Source organism: Nerophis lumbriciformis, linkage group LG34 (genome assembly GCF_033978685.3).
Source record: "Nerophis lumbriciformis linkage group LG34, RoL_Nlum_v2.1, whole genome shotgun sequence".
NCBI lineage: Eukaryota > Metazoa > Chordata > Actinopteri > Syngnathiformes > Syngnathidae > Nerophis > Nerophis lumbriciformis.
In genome coordinates, this window is record NC_084581.2 from 6966596 (window position 1) to 6985240 (window position 18645).

The 18645-nt window shown below is 41.0% G+C and overlaps 1 protein-coding gene across 4 annotated transcripts in view; it reads left to right on the forward strand.

Annotated features, from left to right (window-relative positions):
- The window catches only part of LOC133576197 (MAM domain-containing glycosylphosphatidylinositol anchor protein 2-like), a 494633-nt gene that overhangs the window by 136769 nt on the left and 339219 nt on the right, over window positions 1-18645 (forward strand). For all 4 annotated transcript variants that reach the window (XM_061929249.1, XM_061929248.1, XM_061929251.1 and 1 more), the window contains exon 2: window positions 18264-18403. In XM_061929249.1, the coding sequence (XP_061785233.1) occupies window positions 18264-18403 (140 nt within the window). The remainder of the gene's footprint in view (window positions 1-18263; window positions 18404-18645) is intronic.

Sequence of the window (18645 nt, forward strand, 5' to 3'; positions counted from 1 at the left end):
GCAGCCGTCTATTGGGGACATAAGGCAGCTTGAAGAAACGTATTTATATTTAATTTAATGTACTTTTAAGTTCTCATGTCCTGAGCCGGTTTCATATTCCGCGTGTGTGGAGGCAACAGGATGTTACTTTTAAAGTAACTGCACCAAATGATAATATAAATTCATTTAATAAAGTCAAATACAAATAAGGCAACAAAAGAAGTATCCTACACTTCTCTTTTGTAAAGTAAATCTGAACAGCCGATATGGGCATCTACATCAACTATATGATTTGCCTGAGAAGCTGGACAGGACAAAAACAAATAAAATTAAATTAAAAAATAAAGCGCAGCCTGTTGGTTTTCACGTAAAAACATCCTGACCCGATAATAAGATGAAGAGAAAATTGTGTCTTTTAGTTATGTCAATGCGGTATTAGTTTTGTCGCTATTTTCTTTTTTTTTTTCTTTTTTTTTGACAATTATTTAACCAGGAAAGTCCCACTAAGATTAAAATACCTCTTATTCAAGTGAGTCCTGGCCAAGAGCCAGCAAAAGATACAATTATATAAAAACACATCATACACATTAAGAAAAACAGTTACAATTTAAAAACGTCATCTCAAGTACTCCCAACCTGGATTTTAAAGCATTCAGTGAAATTAGTTCAGTTAATTTCCAGTCTTTTTGCAACATGTTCCATGTAAAAGGAGCAGAGTAAACAAAAGCCCTTTATTTTCTCGAACGGAACAGTGAGCAACAAATGATCATTTGAACACAAACAATAAGAGTCAACACTCCTCCATGTGATTAAATTCCAAATATAGGAGGGCAGTAGACCCAGCATTGCCTTATAAATAAAAAGTATAGCAATGACCCAGCCTCCTGGAGGACAAAGAAGGCCAAGAATGCTCGAGAACACAGCTCACAATGATGGCCCTATAGTTAGTAATGAACCCCAGAGAAGCATGGTGTACAAAGTCAATTCTATGTAGACATTGAGTGGAAGCAACAGGTCTCCATAGTCTAAAACAGACAATTGACAAGGCGCTATTTTGCCTAAAAAAATGTAATGCAATTATTTAAAGGCCTACTGAAACCCACTACTACCGACCACGCAGTCTGATAGTTTATACATCAATGATGAAATCTTAACATTGCAACACATGCCAATACGGCCAAGTTAGCTTACTAAAGTGCAATTTTAAATTTCGCGCGAAATATCCTGCTGAAAACGTCTCGGTATGATGACGTCAGCGCGTGACGTCACGGATTGTGGAGGACATTTTGGGACAGCATGGTGGCCAGCTATTAAGTCGTCTGTTTTCATCGCAAAATTCCACAGTATTCTGGACATCTGTGTTGGTGAATCTTTTGCAATTTGTTCAATGAACAATGGAGACAGCAAAGAAGAAAGCTGTAGGTGGGAAGCGGTGTATTGCGGCCGACTGCAGCAACAACACAAACACCGCCGGTGTTTCATTGTTTACATTCCCGGAAGATGACAGTCAAGCTTACCATTGGCCCGTGGAGAACTGGCACAACAGAGACTCTTACCAGGAGAACTTTGAGTTGGATATGCAGACACGGTACCGTGAGTACGCATGCAGCTGCGGCTTCCAAACATTTGATCGCTCACCCGTACGTGCATGCCGCTATGTGCATGTCACATACGTAAATTTGGGGACTTTGGGGAAATATATGTGCTATATGAACTTTGGGGAGGTGAACGGTACTTTGGGCTGTGGGATTGAGTGTGTTGTGCAGGTGTTTGAGTTGTATTGGCGGGTTATATGGACGGGAGAGGGGAGGTGTTTGTTATGCGGGATTAATTTGTGGCATATTAAATATAAGCCTGGTTGTGTTGTGGCTAATAGAGTATATATATGTCTTGTGTTTATTTACTGTTTTAGTCATTCCCAGTTGAATATCAGGTCCCACCCGCCTCTCACAGCATCTTCCCTATCTGAATCGCTCCCACTGCCCTCTAGTCCTTCACTCTCACTTTCCTCATCCACGAATCTTTCATCCTCGCTCAAATTAATGGGGAAATCGTCGCTTTCTCGGTCCGAATCGCTCTCGCTGCTGGTGGCCATGATTGTAAACAATGTGCAGATGTGAGGAGCTCCACAACCTGTGACGTCACGCTACTCGTCTGCTACTTCCGGTAGTGGCAAGGCTTTTTTTCAGCGACCAAAAGTTGCGAACTTTATCGTCGATGTTCTCTACTAAATCCTTTCAGCAAAAATATGGCAATATCGCGAAATGATCAAGTATGACACATAGAATGGACCTGCTATCCCCGTTTAAATAAGACAATCATATTTCAGTAGGCCTTTAGAAAGAAAAAGCCCAATTTGAGTTTAAATGTTTTCACAAAATTGTCTACATGGGGCTCGAAAGTCAGGAATTAAGCTTGGTTAGCATGGTTAGGCCGAAGCTCTGTTGAACAAGGAGTGTGAGCATCCTTCTCAGAACAAGATGCAAGTCTCCAAATTCATTAAAAAAACCTTTGATGATTTTTGTTGTTCTTTTCTCTCCATGTTTGGTGAGGGAAAATGAAGCGTGAGCTGCTTCCCCCGCTGGGGACGTTATGGATAACACACACACACACACACACACACACACACACACACACACACACACACACACACACGCACACACACACACACACACACATCTTGGAGGTGTTTTTGGAGGCTGTGTATCTCCAAGCCAAGGCGTCCCGTCATCCATGCGGCGCTGTGGGCACTGATAGGGCAATCAGCTCACTAACGGCCAATCATCAGACATTTTGTTGGCGAGCGGCGCCCCGACTCTTCAGAAGCTTGCCAGACATTCTCCCTTCAGTGAGCCTGATGCCGCTAGCTATCCGACCATAAAGAGTGTGTCTGTGACAGCCAATGGCACGCATGTTTTTGTCTGTTTGTGTGCGTGTGTGTGTGTTTGGGGGGGTTGGGGCTATCGACAGAACTGACACACGGACAATGTGGACTTTATCCGTCCTTGCAGATGTTCGAATAGCGCAGGGGTGTCCAAAGTGTGGCGACATCATTTTTTAAGAATACTATTACAAAAAAAACAAAAAGTGGAATAAAAGAGCAAACAGGTGAAATGTAACAAGAAAAAGTTGCAATGTTGACTCTAATAACATCAAGCTGCCATGTAGTTTGTTTTTACTGTAAAACTGCCATTGCTCAAAGAAGAATAAAGACTTATAATCAATGGATAGATCTGCAGTTTTATCGTAAGATTTAAGCATTGAAAGTAATACTTATATGTATTGATAAATGACTTATTTTTAACACTTTTATGAGTGGCGGCCTTTTGGATCCTCGAGATCAAAAGTAGTGGTGTTATGAATGATATACCCTTTTAAAGCTCCAATGACTTCACATCAAATATTAAATTTTTTAAAATGTTTGGGGGAAAATGTTGCATATTTCATGTTTTTGCCATAAAAAAACAGGGGTTTTTTTTCTTTCTTTTTTTTAAAAGGGGGTATAAAACATAAAAAAATGACTATTATATAGCTCGGTTGGTAGAGTGGCCGTGCCAGGTTCGATCCCCGCTTCCGCCATTCTAGTCACTGCCGTTGTGCCTTTGGGCAAGACACTTTACCCACCTGCTCCCAGTGCCACCCACACTGGTTTAAATGTAACTTAGATATTGTTGCTGCTTCTTGATCTTAGCGCTGCTTTCGATACCGTCGATCATAATATTTTATTAGAGCGTATCAAAACACGTATTGGTATGTCAGACTTAGCTTTGTCGTGGTTTAACTCATATCTTACTGACAGGATGCAGTGCGTCTCCCATAACAATGTGACCTTGGACTATGTTAAGGTAACGTGCGGAGTCCCCCAGGGTTCGGTTTTTGGCCCTGCACTCTATAGTATTTACATGCTGCCGCTAGGTAACATCATACGCAAATACGGTGTTAGCTTTCATTGTTATGCTGATGACACCCAACTCTACATGCCCCTAAAGCTGACCAACACGCCGGATTGTAGTCAGCTGGAGGCGTGTCTTAATGAAATTAAACAATGGATGTCCGCTAACTTCTTGCAACTCAACACTAAGAAAACGGAAATGTTGATTATTGGTCCTGCTAAACACCGACATTTATTTGATAATACCACCTTAACATTTGACAACCAAACAATTACACAAAGCGACTCAGTAAAGAATCTGGGTATTATCTTCGACCCAACTCTCTCTTTGAGTCACACATTAAGAGTGTTACTAAAACGGCCTTCTTTCATCTCCGTAATATCGCTAAAATTCGTTCTATTTTATCCACTAGCGACGCTGAGATCATTATTCATGCGTTCGTTACGTCTCGTCTCGATTACTGTAACGTTTTATTTTCGGGTCTCCCTATGTCTAGCATTAAAAGATTACAGTTGGTACAGAATGCGGCTGCTAGACTTTTGACAAGAACAAAAAAGTTTGATCATATTACGCCTATACTGGCTCACCTGCACTGGCTTCCTGTGCATTTAATATGTGACTTTAAGGTTTTACTACTTACGTATAAAATACTACACGGTCTAGCTCCATCCTATCTTGCCGATTGTATTGTACCATATGTCCCGGCAAGAAATCTGCGTTCAAAGAACTCCGGCTTATTAGTGATTCCCAGAGCCCAAAAAAAGTCTGCGGGCTGTAGAGCGTTTTCTTTTCGGGCTCCAGTACTATGGAATGCCCTCCCGGTAACAGTTAGAGATGCTACCTCAGTAGAAGCATTTAAGTCCCATCTCAAAACTCATTTGTATACTCTAGCCTTTGAATAGCCCCCTCTTTTTTTAGACCAGTTGATCTGCCGTTTCTTTTCTTTTCTCCTCTGCTCCCCCCTACCCCTTGTGGAAGGGGAGACACACAGGTCCGGTGGCCGTGGATGGGGTGCTGGCTGTCCGGGGTCGGGACCCGGGGTATATCGGTTGGGAACATCTCTGCGCTGCTGACCCGTCTCCGCTCGGGATGGTTTCCTGCTGCCCCCACTGTGGACTGGACTCTTACTGTTAGGCTGGATCCACTATGGACTGTACTCTCACAATATTATGTTAGACCCACTCGGCATCCATTGCTTTCGGTCTCCCCTAGAGGGGGGGGGGCTTACCCACATATGCTGTCCTCTCCAAGGTTTCTCATAGTCATTCACATCGACGTCCCACTGGGGTGAGTTTTTCCTTGCCCTTATGTGGGCTCTGTACCGAGGATGTCGTTGTGGCTTGTGCAGCCCTTTGAGACACTTGTGATTTAGGGCTATATAAATAAACATTGATTGATTGATTGATTGATAGATATTGGGTTTCACTATGTAAAGCGCTAGTCACTAGAGAAAAGCGCTATATAAATAGAATTCACTTCACACACACACTTCACTTCACGACTAATGTCAACGGTGAGATCTGAAGTTGATCTATATATATTTAAGTCTTGAAAGTAAAACAAAATAATATATGACTAATTTTTAATACATTAATGACTGGGAACCTTTCGGGTGCCCAGGACCAAAGTTAAGGGGAGCCCTAATGGTTTTGAAAATAAAAAATATCAAAATGGTCCTTGAATGCTTAGATTTTTCAGTGTGCGGCCCTCACTGTTAAACGTTTGGACATGCCTGGATTAGCGTGATGTAAGGGAAGGAGAGCGGCAGTCTGGTAAAGGTGTTCATGTGGGGATGGAAGAAGCCCACCAAGTGTGAAAACATCGCTCATACTTCCTGTATTGTTTTCCTCTTGTTAGGTCCTTTAGTTGTATTTATAAACGTTAAATGGCTATCAGTATGTTGGATTCCTCTTCGTTTGTTTGTAACTTTTTGTGCGCAAAACACCGCTAACATTTTCTTCTGATGCATCCCAATTTTGTAACTAGCAATGGGTATCTTTTACATCTTTACAAGAACTAGCACCCAATCGACACCTGTACTTGCAAAACAATGCCCTTTTATTTTAATGGAATTCTGTGACATTCAAGTTTAACAGTCTAGCAATTGAAATATTTAAATTATCCAAATTAAGTGATAACTCAGTAAGACATTCAAAAATAAAAAATAAAATCCACAACAAATTGTCATAATTATTGCAGCAATACAGAACATGGAGAACGTGCAAAAAAACAACTTACTTGAGTTTATGCTCATAATTCCAGGTGTTCGGGAATGCAGCCTCGCTCACTGGAATTGATATCGGTGCATAATAAGGAAGTGCTGGGTTGAAATGAAATACTGACAGCTTCTTTTTTTCTGGTTAGGTAACTATCGTTTACTTTTGAATTGGCGTGGCTTTGATACGAACGGCGGGGGAAGGAGACGACACAACGGCAAAGATCAGTTCAATAGGTTTATTGAAACTGATGCTGAGGGAGTGTTGGGGTGTGTATGCTACTAAACGTGAATGGTGCAAGACGATGTGTAGAATTAACAATGTAAATGTTACCAGAGTTTGTTGTAACTGCGTGTTTAATGAATCCTTCGTCAGACCAAAGGGTCAAGGCGAGAAGGCAGTCCGTGGGCAAGTACGCGGAGGAAAGCCAGAGACGGGATGCTTACTACGAAGAGTGAACTACGTTCAGGCACTGGATCTTCGTGTCCGCTGGTCTTTATGCTGTCTGCCCTCATCAGACCCAGGTGCGCTGATTGCTGATTGCCTGCAGCCTTGCAGGCGCGTGGCCACGATGCGGGAAGAGCGAGCAGGGGCGTGTCCTTGCGAGCTTCTAGCGTAGGTGCCAGCTGTGCTTGCAGCAGATGACATGCGGGATAGCGCATAGGCTTTTTCCAATTCATGAGTTTTTAAATTAACATTTTCTGACAAATTGTTTATGTTACACACATACAGGAACTCCAGCTTTTCTTCTTTTATATCGTTCAATAGTCACTAACTAGTGAAACGCAGTTCGAATCTAAGCTCAGACGATGCCCTATACGGACCTGGACCTACAACCACCTAGTTATTTAATTTTAAGGGAAAAATGCACTTTTTTGGAATAATTCACAATTTCACTTATGTGAGAGAAGAACACACTTGTATTTTCATTTTCTGTGCATTCTAAACAGTGAAAACATGCTAGTATGAGGCAGTTAACAATGCAGGTATTGGGGATACATATATTCCGTCTAAAAAGTGCCCTGAAAAAACATCCAAAGACTACGAAAAAGGCTTCATTTTACATGCTGTGATCTGCATATTCATTGTTGTAAGAGCTCACACAGAGAAACTATTTTCCTGGCGTCGTGACACATTGCCTTGCTCACAGTGCTCCTTCGACTACTAGCGACTAGCCAGCTACGAGTTTGCCTGAGCTACTAATAACGTTTGTTGCAACTCTCCATAAAATAACGAAGAAGCTTAAGCTTCTTCTGCTGTATTGCCTTTGAGTTGGTAAAAGTTAATGCTAAGTTATAAACAATGCATCTCAACTTTACAGTTGAGATGGTGGTTGTGACACTAAGCCAAGAAGTTGGTCAACTTTAAAATTCCACTTGCATACTATATGGCTCTCAACTTGATTTTCAACAAATGAAATGTAGCATAAAACCTAACAAAATTGCTATGATGCATTTTTTATCTGAGAAGTGAGGACTGCTCTGAACTTAGCAGCTCAAGGAGAGCACAGATGTTGAAAGATACAACCATCCCATCTGTCAGCATCCCAGACAGAGCAGACATTGTAAGTCACTGTTTTATGTTTTTATTTAAAACGTTAAGCAATAGTGCTAAATATTACAGCTCCAAGGCTCTCACCAAGTCTGCCTGCCATTAGTGGTAACAAACATAGAAAGTGCTCTGTATGTTGTTGCTGGCGGAAATATCGTTCATTGCCATGCGCTCTGTGAAATCAATGCGCCCAGGAAAGAAGTTACGGTAATGCTTAAAATGAGCAGAATATGGTCAATATTATATCATGAATGTGCCTGTTACTACATTACATATATACTTATAGCATGTATATAAAACATTGTTTGAAGTTTTTGTATGTTTTTTATAGGCGAAACAGGTTAATCAGAATTGCATGCATTCTTAGGTGCCTCCTACTAGCATTTTTTCACTATTTAAAATACAGAAAAAAGCAAAAACATCTCTGTTCTTCTCTTACAACAAAAAGTGCATTTCAACTTTAATTAATTAAAGTTTTGGCCGAATGCTTTCATTTTAACTGGCAAAGCTTTTATAGACTTGTGTGTGTATTGTATTGGGTAGTGGTTGATAGGATCAGGAAATACACTGACTAATTGCTTGCAATTTAAACCATCTCACATGGTCCTAATCATCCAATCAAATCTCTGCATTCCGGGCGGTAAACACGGTGGCTGTAAATGCAGAGACAGATGATAGAGAAGGAAAGCGAGTGACACAGAAGAATGAGTGATATTCACGGAAATGCGAGCAAAACAAGTGAGGCTTTCCCAGAGGGTAGACAGAGACCAGTGAGTGTTGGAGAGGAAAAAAGAGTATTATGTTCTCGCTTGATACATCTTCCCTCTCTCGGCCTGACCACCAGTATGGAGGGGTGGAGAAAAAGGAGAGCTACGAGATGAACTGAATGATAAATACACAGTGGGGTGCGAGCTATTTGAATATTAGTTGAAAATCTCTGGTTTACAGTATTAAAACTGAGAGCTGTTTCTAATATTTCGACTCTGTCTGGAAGCTCTACAGCAAATATAGTTAGGTGGAGACTGTAAAATAATATTTCACAAAAAAACATGGAAAAACTCTACATATAAATGGAAAAAAAACCCACCCATTAAAAATAAAATATAACAATTAGGGCTGTCAAACGGTTAGAATAGAATCAGGATTATTTGCATTTTGTTATGAATCGCAGATAAATAGACTTTTTTTTTTAAATAAGTGTACCATAGAAAGATCGATTTAAAGTTTTTAATGCTGTTAACATGGGACTCGACAATTTGTTCGCTTTATGTAAGTGTTTGTATGTTAAACATTATAGTTTTATAAACGGCTCAACAGAAAATGGACACAAGCACTCCTTTAAACACGTTAATTAGCGTGAATAAATAATAATTTAAATGTAAATAATTAATTTAAAAAAACATATATAAGAAAAACATAATTAATGATCATGTGAAAGAATAAAAAAACTAAACATAATTAGTAGGAGTGTACAAAATAATCGGTGCAAATCAATAACCGATTTGAGCGTTAGAGATATTAATACATCATTTGGCGAGCCTCTGAATCGATAGATATCTAGAATGGATCGGTCGATGTCCGGTTGGAAAGTCATCAATCGGTTGCTTGAAGATCTACTACGAAATATGGCCACTGCAATCTTGCGAGATTTCTGTGATGACGTAATACGAGAGTACCATTCTTCAGCAACATTTGAAAAGGAATTTTACTTTTGCAACCTCATTATACTATTGGCTAAGTTTTATATTCATTGTGCCTTTAAAAAAGAATTAGAACTTTACTTTAAAACGCATTCTACCCCTAACAACCAAAAAGCTGTGAAAACTATGATGCTGTACTCCAAATTTGGATTATTTACGGAACTTGTGTGAGCCTATGGCTTTACACATTGCTACATACTGTATACATATGTTGCATTCTACTTTAGTTGCTTTACTGAGATTACAACCCCCTGGCGCTGTATTGTACTATTTTGTACTGTTTTTGTACTTGTGTTGATTATTATTGATTCTTTGCTTGTTTATAAAACAAACCCAAAACAAAACATGTCAGACAACACCGAAAAAGTTTACAAAACATCCATCCATCCATCCATTTCTACAGCTTATCCCTTTTGTACAAAACAATTAAATCTAAAATGTGGTTAACGTTTGGATTTAAAAAAAAGAAAAGAAAGAATGGCCACTTCTAACAGTTGGAAAGCAGCAAGACTAATCTGAGTACTCACCTGTTGTGACGTCATGAAGACACTCAAGCAGGTGATGAGGGAGCTAAGGATGCTAATGCTAACAGACCTGCCAACTGCCAAAACAACGACACTGATTTGAAAGACTTCCAGCCCCAACTTAGCCTCAACTCTGCGAGGTAATCACATCAACTACTCGTACCGTGAAGATTGTGGACGATTTTTTTTTATCCAGCTGATCATCGTAATTATGACACACTGTCAAATTTGGTTCAGCTGCCACTGCATACACATGACAAATCAGCTTGCAATAATTACAAATAAGAAGCAACACCACACAAACGTTTGTAACACAGCAATTCATCCTCAAAAGTTTCAAGCCAACGTCACTTAAAGGAGAACTGCAGTTTTTTGGAATGTTGCCTAGCGATCACAATCATTATGAAAGACATAACGACGGATGTATTCTTTTTTCAATGCATTCGAAATAGTAAACAAATAAAGTGTTTGAGTTTCTACACTGAAGCTGCTGTTTAGTTTACATGGAGGCACTTAATTGTTACTTTTACACCTCTACTTGATGCACAGCTTGCTTGCTTTTCTCTGTATTTAAGTGTTGTTACCTGAACAAACAACACTAAATACATGGTAGCTTTCCCAAAAGTGTTTTGTTTACATTGTGTTTTCTTTAAGTGAATGGAATGCAATGCCTTGAAGTTAATACTTCAACTATTTGCTCATAATTAATGCAGGCACCACCTGTTGCGTATGTGTTTATTAAAAAAATAAACACATGACATTTTTCTGAAATGATTCTTGATATATTTAATTTTCTTTTCAAAGCTTCCATCTGCATCGTATCGCATCAAATCTCATCGAATCTTAATGTTTTAAAAAGTATTGTTCGTGAATCGTGTCGTGACCCATGCATCGAGATTCACATCGCAACGCCATTCAAGGTAGACATGCACACTCCTAAAATCAGTTACAAATGAAATGTCAAATATTACTTTGTCCACATTAGGGTTGTACGGTATACCGGTATTAGTATAGTACCGCGATACTAATGAATCATATTCGATTCTATACCGCCTCTGAAAAGGTCCTTTGATTAGGACTTTGAATATGACTTTGAATATGACCAATGTATGATCCTGTAACTACTTGGTATCGGATTGATACCCAAATTTGTGGTATCATCCAAAACTAATGTGAAGCATCAAACAAGAGAAGAATAAGTGACTATTACATTTTAACAGAAGTGTAGATAGAACATGTTAAAGGAGAAAGTACCGTAAGCAAATATTAACAGTAAATGAACAAGCAGATTAATAATTCATTGTCTACCAAAATAATAGAATGATAAATGACACAATATGTTACTGCATATGTCAGCAGCTAAATTAGGAGCCTTTGTTTGTTAACTTACTACTAAAAGTCAAGTTGTCTTGTATGTTCACTATTTTATTTAAGGACAAACTTGCAATAAGAAACATATGTTTCATGTACTCTAAGATTTTTTGTTAAAATAAAGCCAATAATGGGCAGCACGGTGGAAGAGGGGTTAGTGCGTCTGCCTCACGATACGAAGCTGCTGAGTAGTCTGGGGTTCAATCTCAGGCTCGGGATCTTTCTGTGTGGAGTTTGCATGTTCTCCCCGTGACTGCGTGGGTTCCCTCCGGGTACTCCGGCTTCCTCCCACCTCCAAAAACATGCACCTGGGATAGGTTGATTGGCAACACTAAAATTGGCCCTAGTGTGTGAATGTGAGTGTGAATGTTGTCTGTCTATCTGTGTTGGCCCTGTGATGAGGTGGCGACTTGTCCAGGGTGTACCCCGCCTTCCGCCCGATTGTAGCTGAGATAGGCTCCAGCGCCCCCCCGCGACCCCAAAGGGAATAAGCGGTAGAAAATGGATGGATGGATAAAGCCAATAATGCAATTTTTTGTGGTCCCTCTTATTTAAAAAAGTACCGAAAGTATCAAAATAATTTTGGTACCGGTACCAAAATATTGGTATGGGGACAACACTAGTCCACATACAAATTTCTTTAAGAGAAAATACTCTTGTCTTTTAATAATGAGATGTGTTATTTGCTTATAAAACCTAGATATTTTTCATAAAAGTGCATCACTCATTCTTGCCCAGGTTATATATACACTATATACAGGAGATATGGCCGTGTTTTTAATAGGACAATATGCTATAATAAGATGTGATTATTCCATTTCCTTTTTTCACTGCTATTATTACTGCCCTGTATACTGCATATGGTGTTGCTGCTACTGGAACCAAACTTTAATTTCCCAGAAAGCACTAAGGTGTCACTAAAGTTCAATGTTATGTAATCTAATCTAACCTGAACCGCTAAATCTTGTGAGTGACAGCTGTGGGCTAACGAAGCTGAATGGTGCATGAGTGCCGTCACAAAATAAAGACGTTGTGGTTTGTGTTTGCGCGCTTTCAAAACAGCAGCGCATATTTCTTGATGCCGGTGCTTTCCTGCCGAACGGACGGCTCCTTCGCCACGGCGTTAACAAGCTATAAATCAAGGGGCCCCGTTCCATTGCACATTGGATGCCATCTTCTTTTTTTTTTTTCTTTTTTTTTTTTTTTGTGCTGAAACTGCAGAATGTGGTCATCTTTGCCGAGGCCTGCGAGCGCACCTTATGAATGTCTGTGTTGTTGCAGCAGCCCAGCGGCGTGGTGATGGATGATCTGTGCTGATAGCGCCGAGTCGGATCCATAGCCGGTCTCATTTACAATAACAGTGTAGGCAGAGAGGAGTGCAGGCGAGTGCATTACACTGTGGAATCAATATGCCCTGACAAGGCCTGATGTAATAATATGCATGCGCTGCTCCACAGTCATTTGGAGGCCTTAAATGCGCACGAGTGATGCGCCTCTCAATTAGAAACAAATGTGAGCTCACATTCTGCCAGCTATCATTCAATGTGCCACACACGTACAGGAAGACAAATAACAAACAGGCCTTAGGTAATTTTATTTACTACTACTACTACTCATAATAATAATAATACTTCTTAATAGACAATACAAAAGTAGTACAGAAATGCAAAGTTATCTGACGCAGGTCATTTTTTTTCTTTTAAATTTAATTTTCACATTGAGGGTAATATTTGAAAATGTACATATCATTAAAAGGGAGTATCTTACAACCTTGTGTTTATTTATTTCGGATACAACAAGCCAAACATTGTTTCCATTTACACAATTCAAATGGGTAAAAAAATTGTGATAATAAAAAAGTAAATAAATAAATAAACATGTTGTGTGTCCGAAAAGGAGCTGGAAGAGGCAAAGCTCATAATGCCCTGCCCCATCACTCAGATATTATAATCTGATACTCTATCACCTGATGTATTTTCCATTTCATCCATGTATCTATGTACAATATATTGGATAAATCTATAACACTTTTCCTGATTAAGTGACTTCGGGCAAGAGGCAGAGTAAACCCAGAACTTGTCGCAAGCCAATCAGAGGGCACATATATGTATTATTTACATATTTCTATTTTATTGTGCATATTGTGAAGTGAAAAAAAAGACTCAATTTCAAATTACCGTATTTTTCGGACTATAAGGCGCACTTAAAATCCTTTTTTTCCCTCAAAACTCAACAGTGCGCCTTATTACCCGGTGCGCCTAATGTAAGGAATAATTTCGGTTGAGCATACCCACCTTGAAGCTATTTTATTTGGTACATGGTGTAATGATAAGTGTGACCGGCAGTCAAACATAAGAGATACGTGTAGACTGCACTATGATGGGTCTCAAATAAACAACACCAACATTTTAAATGTTCCATTGAAAATATAGAACATTACACACGGCGCTCAAAAATCTATCAAAATGTTTTAGTACGACTTTGGTAAGCTATGACGCCGCACCGCTAGAAGGATTGTCGGCGCATCAAACATATGAGTATTATTACGGTGTGTGTATAAGATAAGACATTTTATCTGGCGTTTTGTTTCGCAATATTATGCAAGAGCAACTTTTCTTAACTTCTGGTACTTGCTGATCTGTATTTGGGATCTGCATAAATCCTGAAAATTTGCGCACGTCCGCGGTGACTCCGTAGTCGATAATTTTCTTATTTTTCTCTATCTTCTTGTTATTTGACATTCATCCTCCGCTGTTGCCATTTGTAATATAAAGTAGTGTAAAGTTCTTACTTATATCTGTCAGTAAACTCGCCATGAAAGCGCTAAAACATACCGGTGTAGTGAGTTTACATTATACACCCAAGGAATTTTAGTTATTAGAGTTCCGCTCAGACGGTTTTTCACTGGACACATTTCCTGTGCGATCCTACTCCATTATTGATTTAAGTAAAGTCTGAATGTCATTAAAACAGTTAGCTCCATCTTTTGACACTTCTTCCACCCCCGTCCTTGCACGCTACACCGCTACAACAAAAATGAGGGGGAGAAAACGCTGCCAAAGGTGAGCCATGTAAATAAGACCGCCCACAAAACGGCGCATCCGGAAGCGACTGACAGAAAGCGGCTTGAAGATGATCTATAAAACATAATCTATGCAACATTTTGACCAAAGAACCACCATTACATGTTATGTAGACCACAAGGAAGTGTTTTACATTTAGAAAAGAAATAATAATAATATGACCCCTTTAATGCGCCTTATAATCCGGTGCGCCTTATGGTCCGGAAAATGCGGTAAACTAAAGTTAACTTGAAATAAAAACAATTTTAAATAAATAAATATGAACATTAAAAACACTTTTTGTGTAAGTGTGAGACATTGCCTTCAAAATTGACAATATCGCCACCCTTAGGACTGGAGTGGAAGTATTTTAGGACATGTTTGAGATGTTTGGCTTTGGTGGAGGTCTTCAGTACGTAATTATGGCGCACTGACTTCCTGCTTACAGTATGTTGTCATTATCAAGCAGCCGTTAGCGGAAGGGGAGGCCTGCATGCCGTCCTCCTACACTGCGTTTGTGAGGCAAGGAGGGTCGTTATGCTCGTTAGTTTGGAGGCAGAGAGCAAGGTCTATAAAGGCCATGCTCGAATGACTTTATTAAATACACAGGCAATAAAAACACTTTGGATTGATATACAGAAAAATTATACCAGAAGCAAACAATAACTTTTTTGGATTTTAAACTTCAGTGTACTGATGTAGATATATCGAGCCAAACATCAATTAGAATGATACTACCGGAATTAGATCTATATTTTTCAGTTCAAAATGTGCTCAGCCCTACAATAAAACGCAATTAGAGTTTGTACCGTTCCCATCTGAATCGGTACCTGTACTTAACGGTACCAATTTTTTAAAGCCCTCTTCTGAGCATGTAAATGTAAATCCAAAGTAACGGGAGAACAGAGGGAGGAGTTGGCGGCGGGTCGCCACTTGAGGGGACGAGTCAGATGGTGGCGGCGTTCCATTCACCAGGCGAGAAAGAAAACAAGAGGCACATGGTCGCTGTCCCAGCAGCAACAGACATCTCTGCTTGGATCTTCTATTAGCTGGCCACATCCGTGGCCGATGAGGAGGCGAACATGAGCGAGAACAGAACCTCAGGAGCCACTGTTGTCCACGCCCATGGCTGCTGATCGCGCGTGAGGCGTCCATGGAACGTCCATGGAATGGCCATCTTGGCGGCCGGCGAGGAGTAGTGTGGACGCCAGGTGGGCACTTCCAAAGCAAGGCGAGTGCTTCTGTGGTAGGCAAGCTGGAGGTCGAACACGAGGTGGCGTCTGCGGCGGACCCACTGGACGAGCTGGTGGCGTCTGAGGCAGATCCACTGGATGAGCTGGCGGCGAGTGCGGTCCCACCGGTGCAGGATCCCCACAGTGTTCACGTGGGGATCTTCTGAGGCGTGAGCATGCGTGGAACAGAGACTGGAACTACAGTATGCTTGATCAAGCGTGGAGCAGGAATTGGTGGCACCACAACCTTAATTTTGCACGGTGCAGCAACAGATGGTGCCAGAGCCTTAGAAAACTGGAGAGTGGGTGAGGTCTGCGAAGCTTGTTTCTTAGGAGGCGGTGCTTGAACCATGTTATACTGAGTTGCTTTAGCAAAAGAAAGAATGTCCATGTAGTCTGCTATTCTTAATTGTGTGCCACTTGGTGGAGGCTGCCTTGCTGCTTTTGCCAGAGAAAAAGTGTTTATGCAGAGCATGACACTGTGTGGGGGCAGCACGGTGAAACAGGGGTTAGTGCGTGTGCCTCACAATACGAAGGTCCTGCGTTCAATGTGTTCTGTGTGGAGTTTGCATGTTCTCCCTGTGACTGCGTGGGTTCCCTCCGGGTACTCCGGCTTCCTCCCACCTCTCACACCCACATGCACCTGGGGATAGGTTGATTGGCAACACTGGGTTGGCCCTAGTGTGTGGATGTGGGTGTGGGTGTGAATGTTGTCTGTCTATCTGTGTTGGCCCTGCGATGAGGTGGCGACTTATCCAGGGTGTACACCGCCTTCTGCCCGAATGCAGCTGAGGTAGGCTCCAGCACCCCCCGCAACCCCGAACGGGACAAGCGGTAGAAAAATGCATGGATGACTCTGTGTGGTGGCCGCTCCCGCTTCCCTGCGAGTGTCCTCGGGCAAACCCTTGCTGCAGGTGGGTTGACGTCATCAGGCCCCGCCGCGCTTGAGTTGCATCGGCTAATAGCTCGAGCCGTGACTTGTGAGGCAAAGTGGAAAATGGGATCACCATACATAATATTAAAATTACTTGATTGCATTTATAAATTAAATCAATTCAAACTGAATTCATATTAAATAATAAAGAGATAATACATACACTTTTTCAACAAACTGTCAATAAATGCAGCTTCACCACTTTAGTCATAATTTTGCTTTTAAGAAACTTCTCCACGAGTTTTGCTCCAGACTTCTTGTTTGCGCTTGTCATGCGTCACTCAGTCAACTGACTGAAGTATTACTGCCCCAAGTGTTTGAAAAGTGCATTACACCACTGTACCGCAGCGGCCCATGCGGGCCACAGCTGAAAAACTGATATTTTTAGGCTGAAACGGCCCACAAAGAAATATATATTTAAAAAAACAAATCAATATTAAGACATTAAAACATTTAAAAAAGTTAAAGTTAAAGTTAAAGTACCAATGATTGTCACACACACACTAGGTGTGGCCAGATTATTCTCTGCATTTGACCCATCACCCTTGATCACCCCCTGGGAGGTGAGGGGAGCAGTGGGCAGCAGCGGTGGCCGCGCCCGGGAATCATTTTGGTGATTTAACCCCCAATTCCAACCCTTGATGCTGAGTGCCAAGCAGGGAGGTAATGGGTCCCATTTTTATAGTCTTTGGTATGACTCGGCCGGGATTTGAACTCACAACCTACCGATCTCAGGGCGGACACTCTAACCACTAGGCCACTGAGTAGGTGATAAGGTGATATTTTATATGATTAGAAAAAGTATCGTGATGCATTGCCATATTGATATTTTATCCCACTCTGACGTCTCGTGCAACAAAGCTAGTACTGAAAGATTTTGGTCAGTACCTATAAGTAGAAAATGACATAGCTTCTTCCTGGCTAAATTGAGGCCCTAAGCAGAATTTTATTTTGAGGGTCCCTTCTATGACAGAAAAATGTCTCACTTTTTTATTGACGTTAAACAATTTTTCTATGTTTTTAATCAAACTCAAATTACATTTGATGCATGTGTTGTACTAAAACGAATTCCCTGGAACAAAAAAAATGTTTAATAATTATATTTTAGTGCAAAATATAAAATGTAACATAAGTAAAACATAAATTAGAAAAACTTTATGACACATATCCGACACGGATATGTGTTCTAACGCTGTGCTCCACAGAAGACAAAGGATGTTTTTATCAGTGTCGATGCAGGAAGTGGCAAGATATATATTTGCGGTACAATTTCATATGAACTGCCCTGTCATTCAATAATTCACAATTTTTGTGCAACTATTTACGCAAAACCGGGCTGCCCCACAGATCATGGGGCCCTACGCACAACGCGTGATCTGTGTATAGAGAATTTGGTATCCATCCAATTTCACAAGCGTTTATGGACAGTGGAGTGCAGATAGATATACAATATGCAGATTTTTCCAGCATGGGGCTGTTTAAAATGCTTCCTTTTGCTAGGGTCAGCAGATCACCAATGAGAAAACAGTTGTAAAAAGGTGTGTGACCCCTGGATCACAGCCAATAAAAAAGTGTAATTACTTCATTGCACAGATTGAAGATATTCCACTTAGATATTTGTAGGATACGTTTTCCAGCTAATCATAATTGAATCTCGTCGGGGCACTGGAGGCCACTCAGTACGTCTGATTATATTTACTTTGTTCTGAATACGTCTGGTCAGTCAGCAGCCTTGGTCAGTATCGCCCACTAGATCCCTGCCAGTATCAAGCTGATTTCCGCTCTTTTTATCCCTCTACAGCGCCTCCTACGGTCCGCATCATCCACTCAGGGCACGCCTGCAACGTGGAGGAGGAGCGGCACACGGAGCGAGTGTACACCATCCGAGAGGGTGAGACCCTGGAACTCACCTGCCTGGTGACGGGGCATCCTCGGCCGCAGGTGAGAAACTTGGGGGGGGGGGGGGGGGGGGGGTGCATGAAAATATCGTATACCCTCCTCGTTTGGATTGTGAAGGAAGGTGCTCACACATGTCATGTTTGGTTTGAGTAAAAGGAACTCTGGTGCGCTTGGTCTGCCTGTTATCTTTACCAGGTAGCACAAGAAAGACGCACGACATTTAGCCAATATGGCTTCTACCTGCCAGAGAGCTCGATCAGGACTGAGTGTATTTTTTAAAAAGG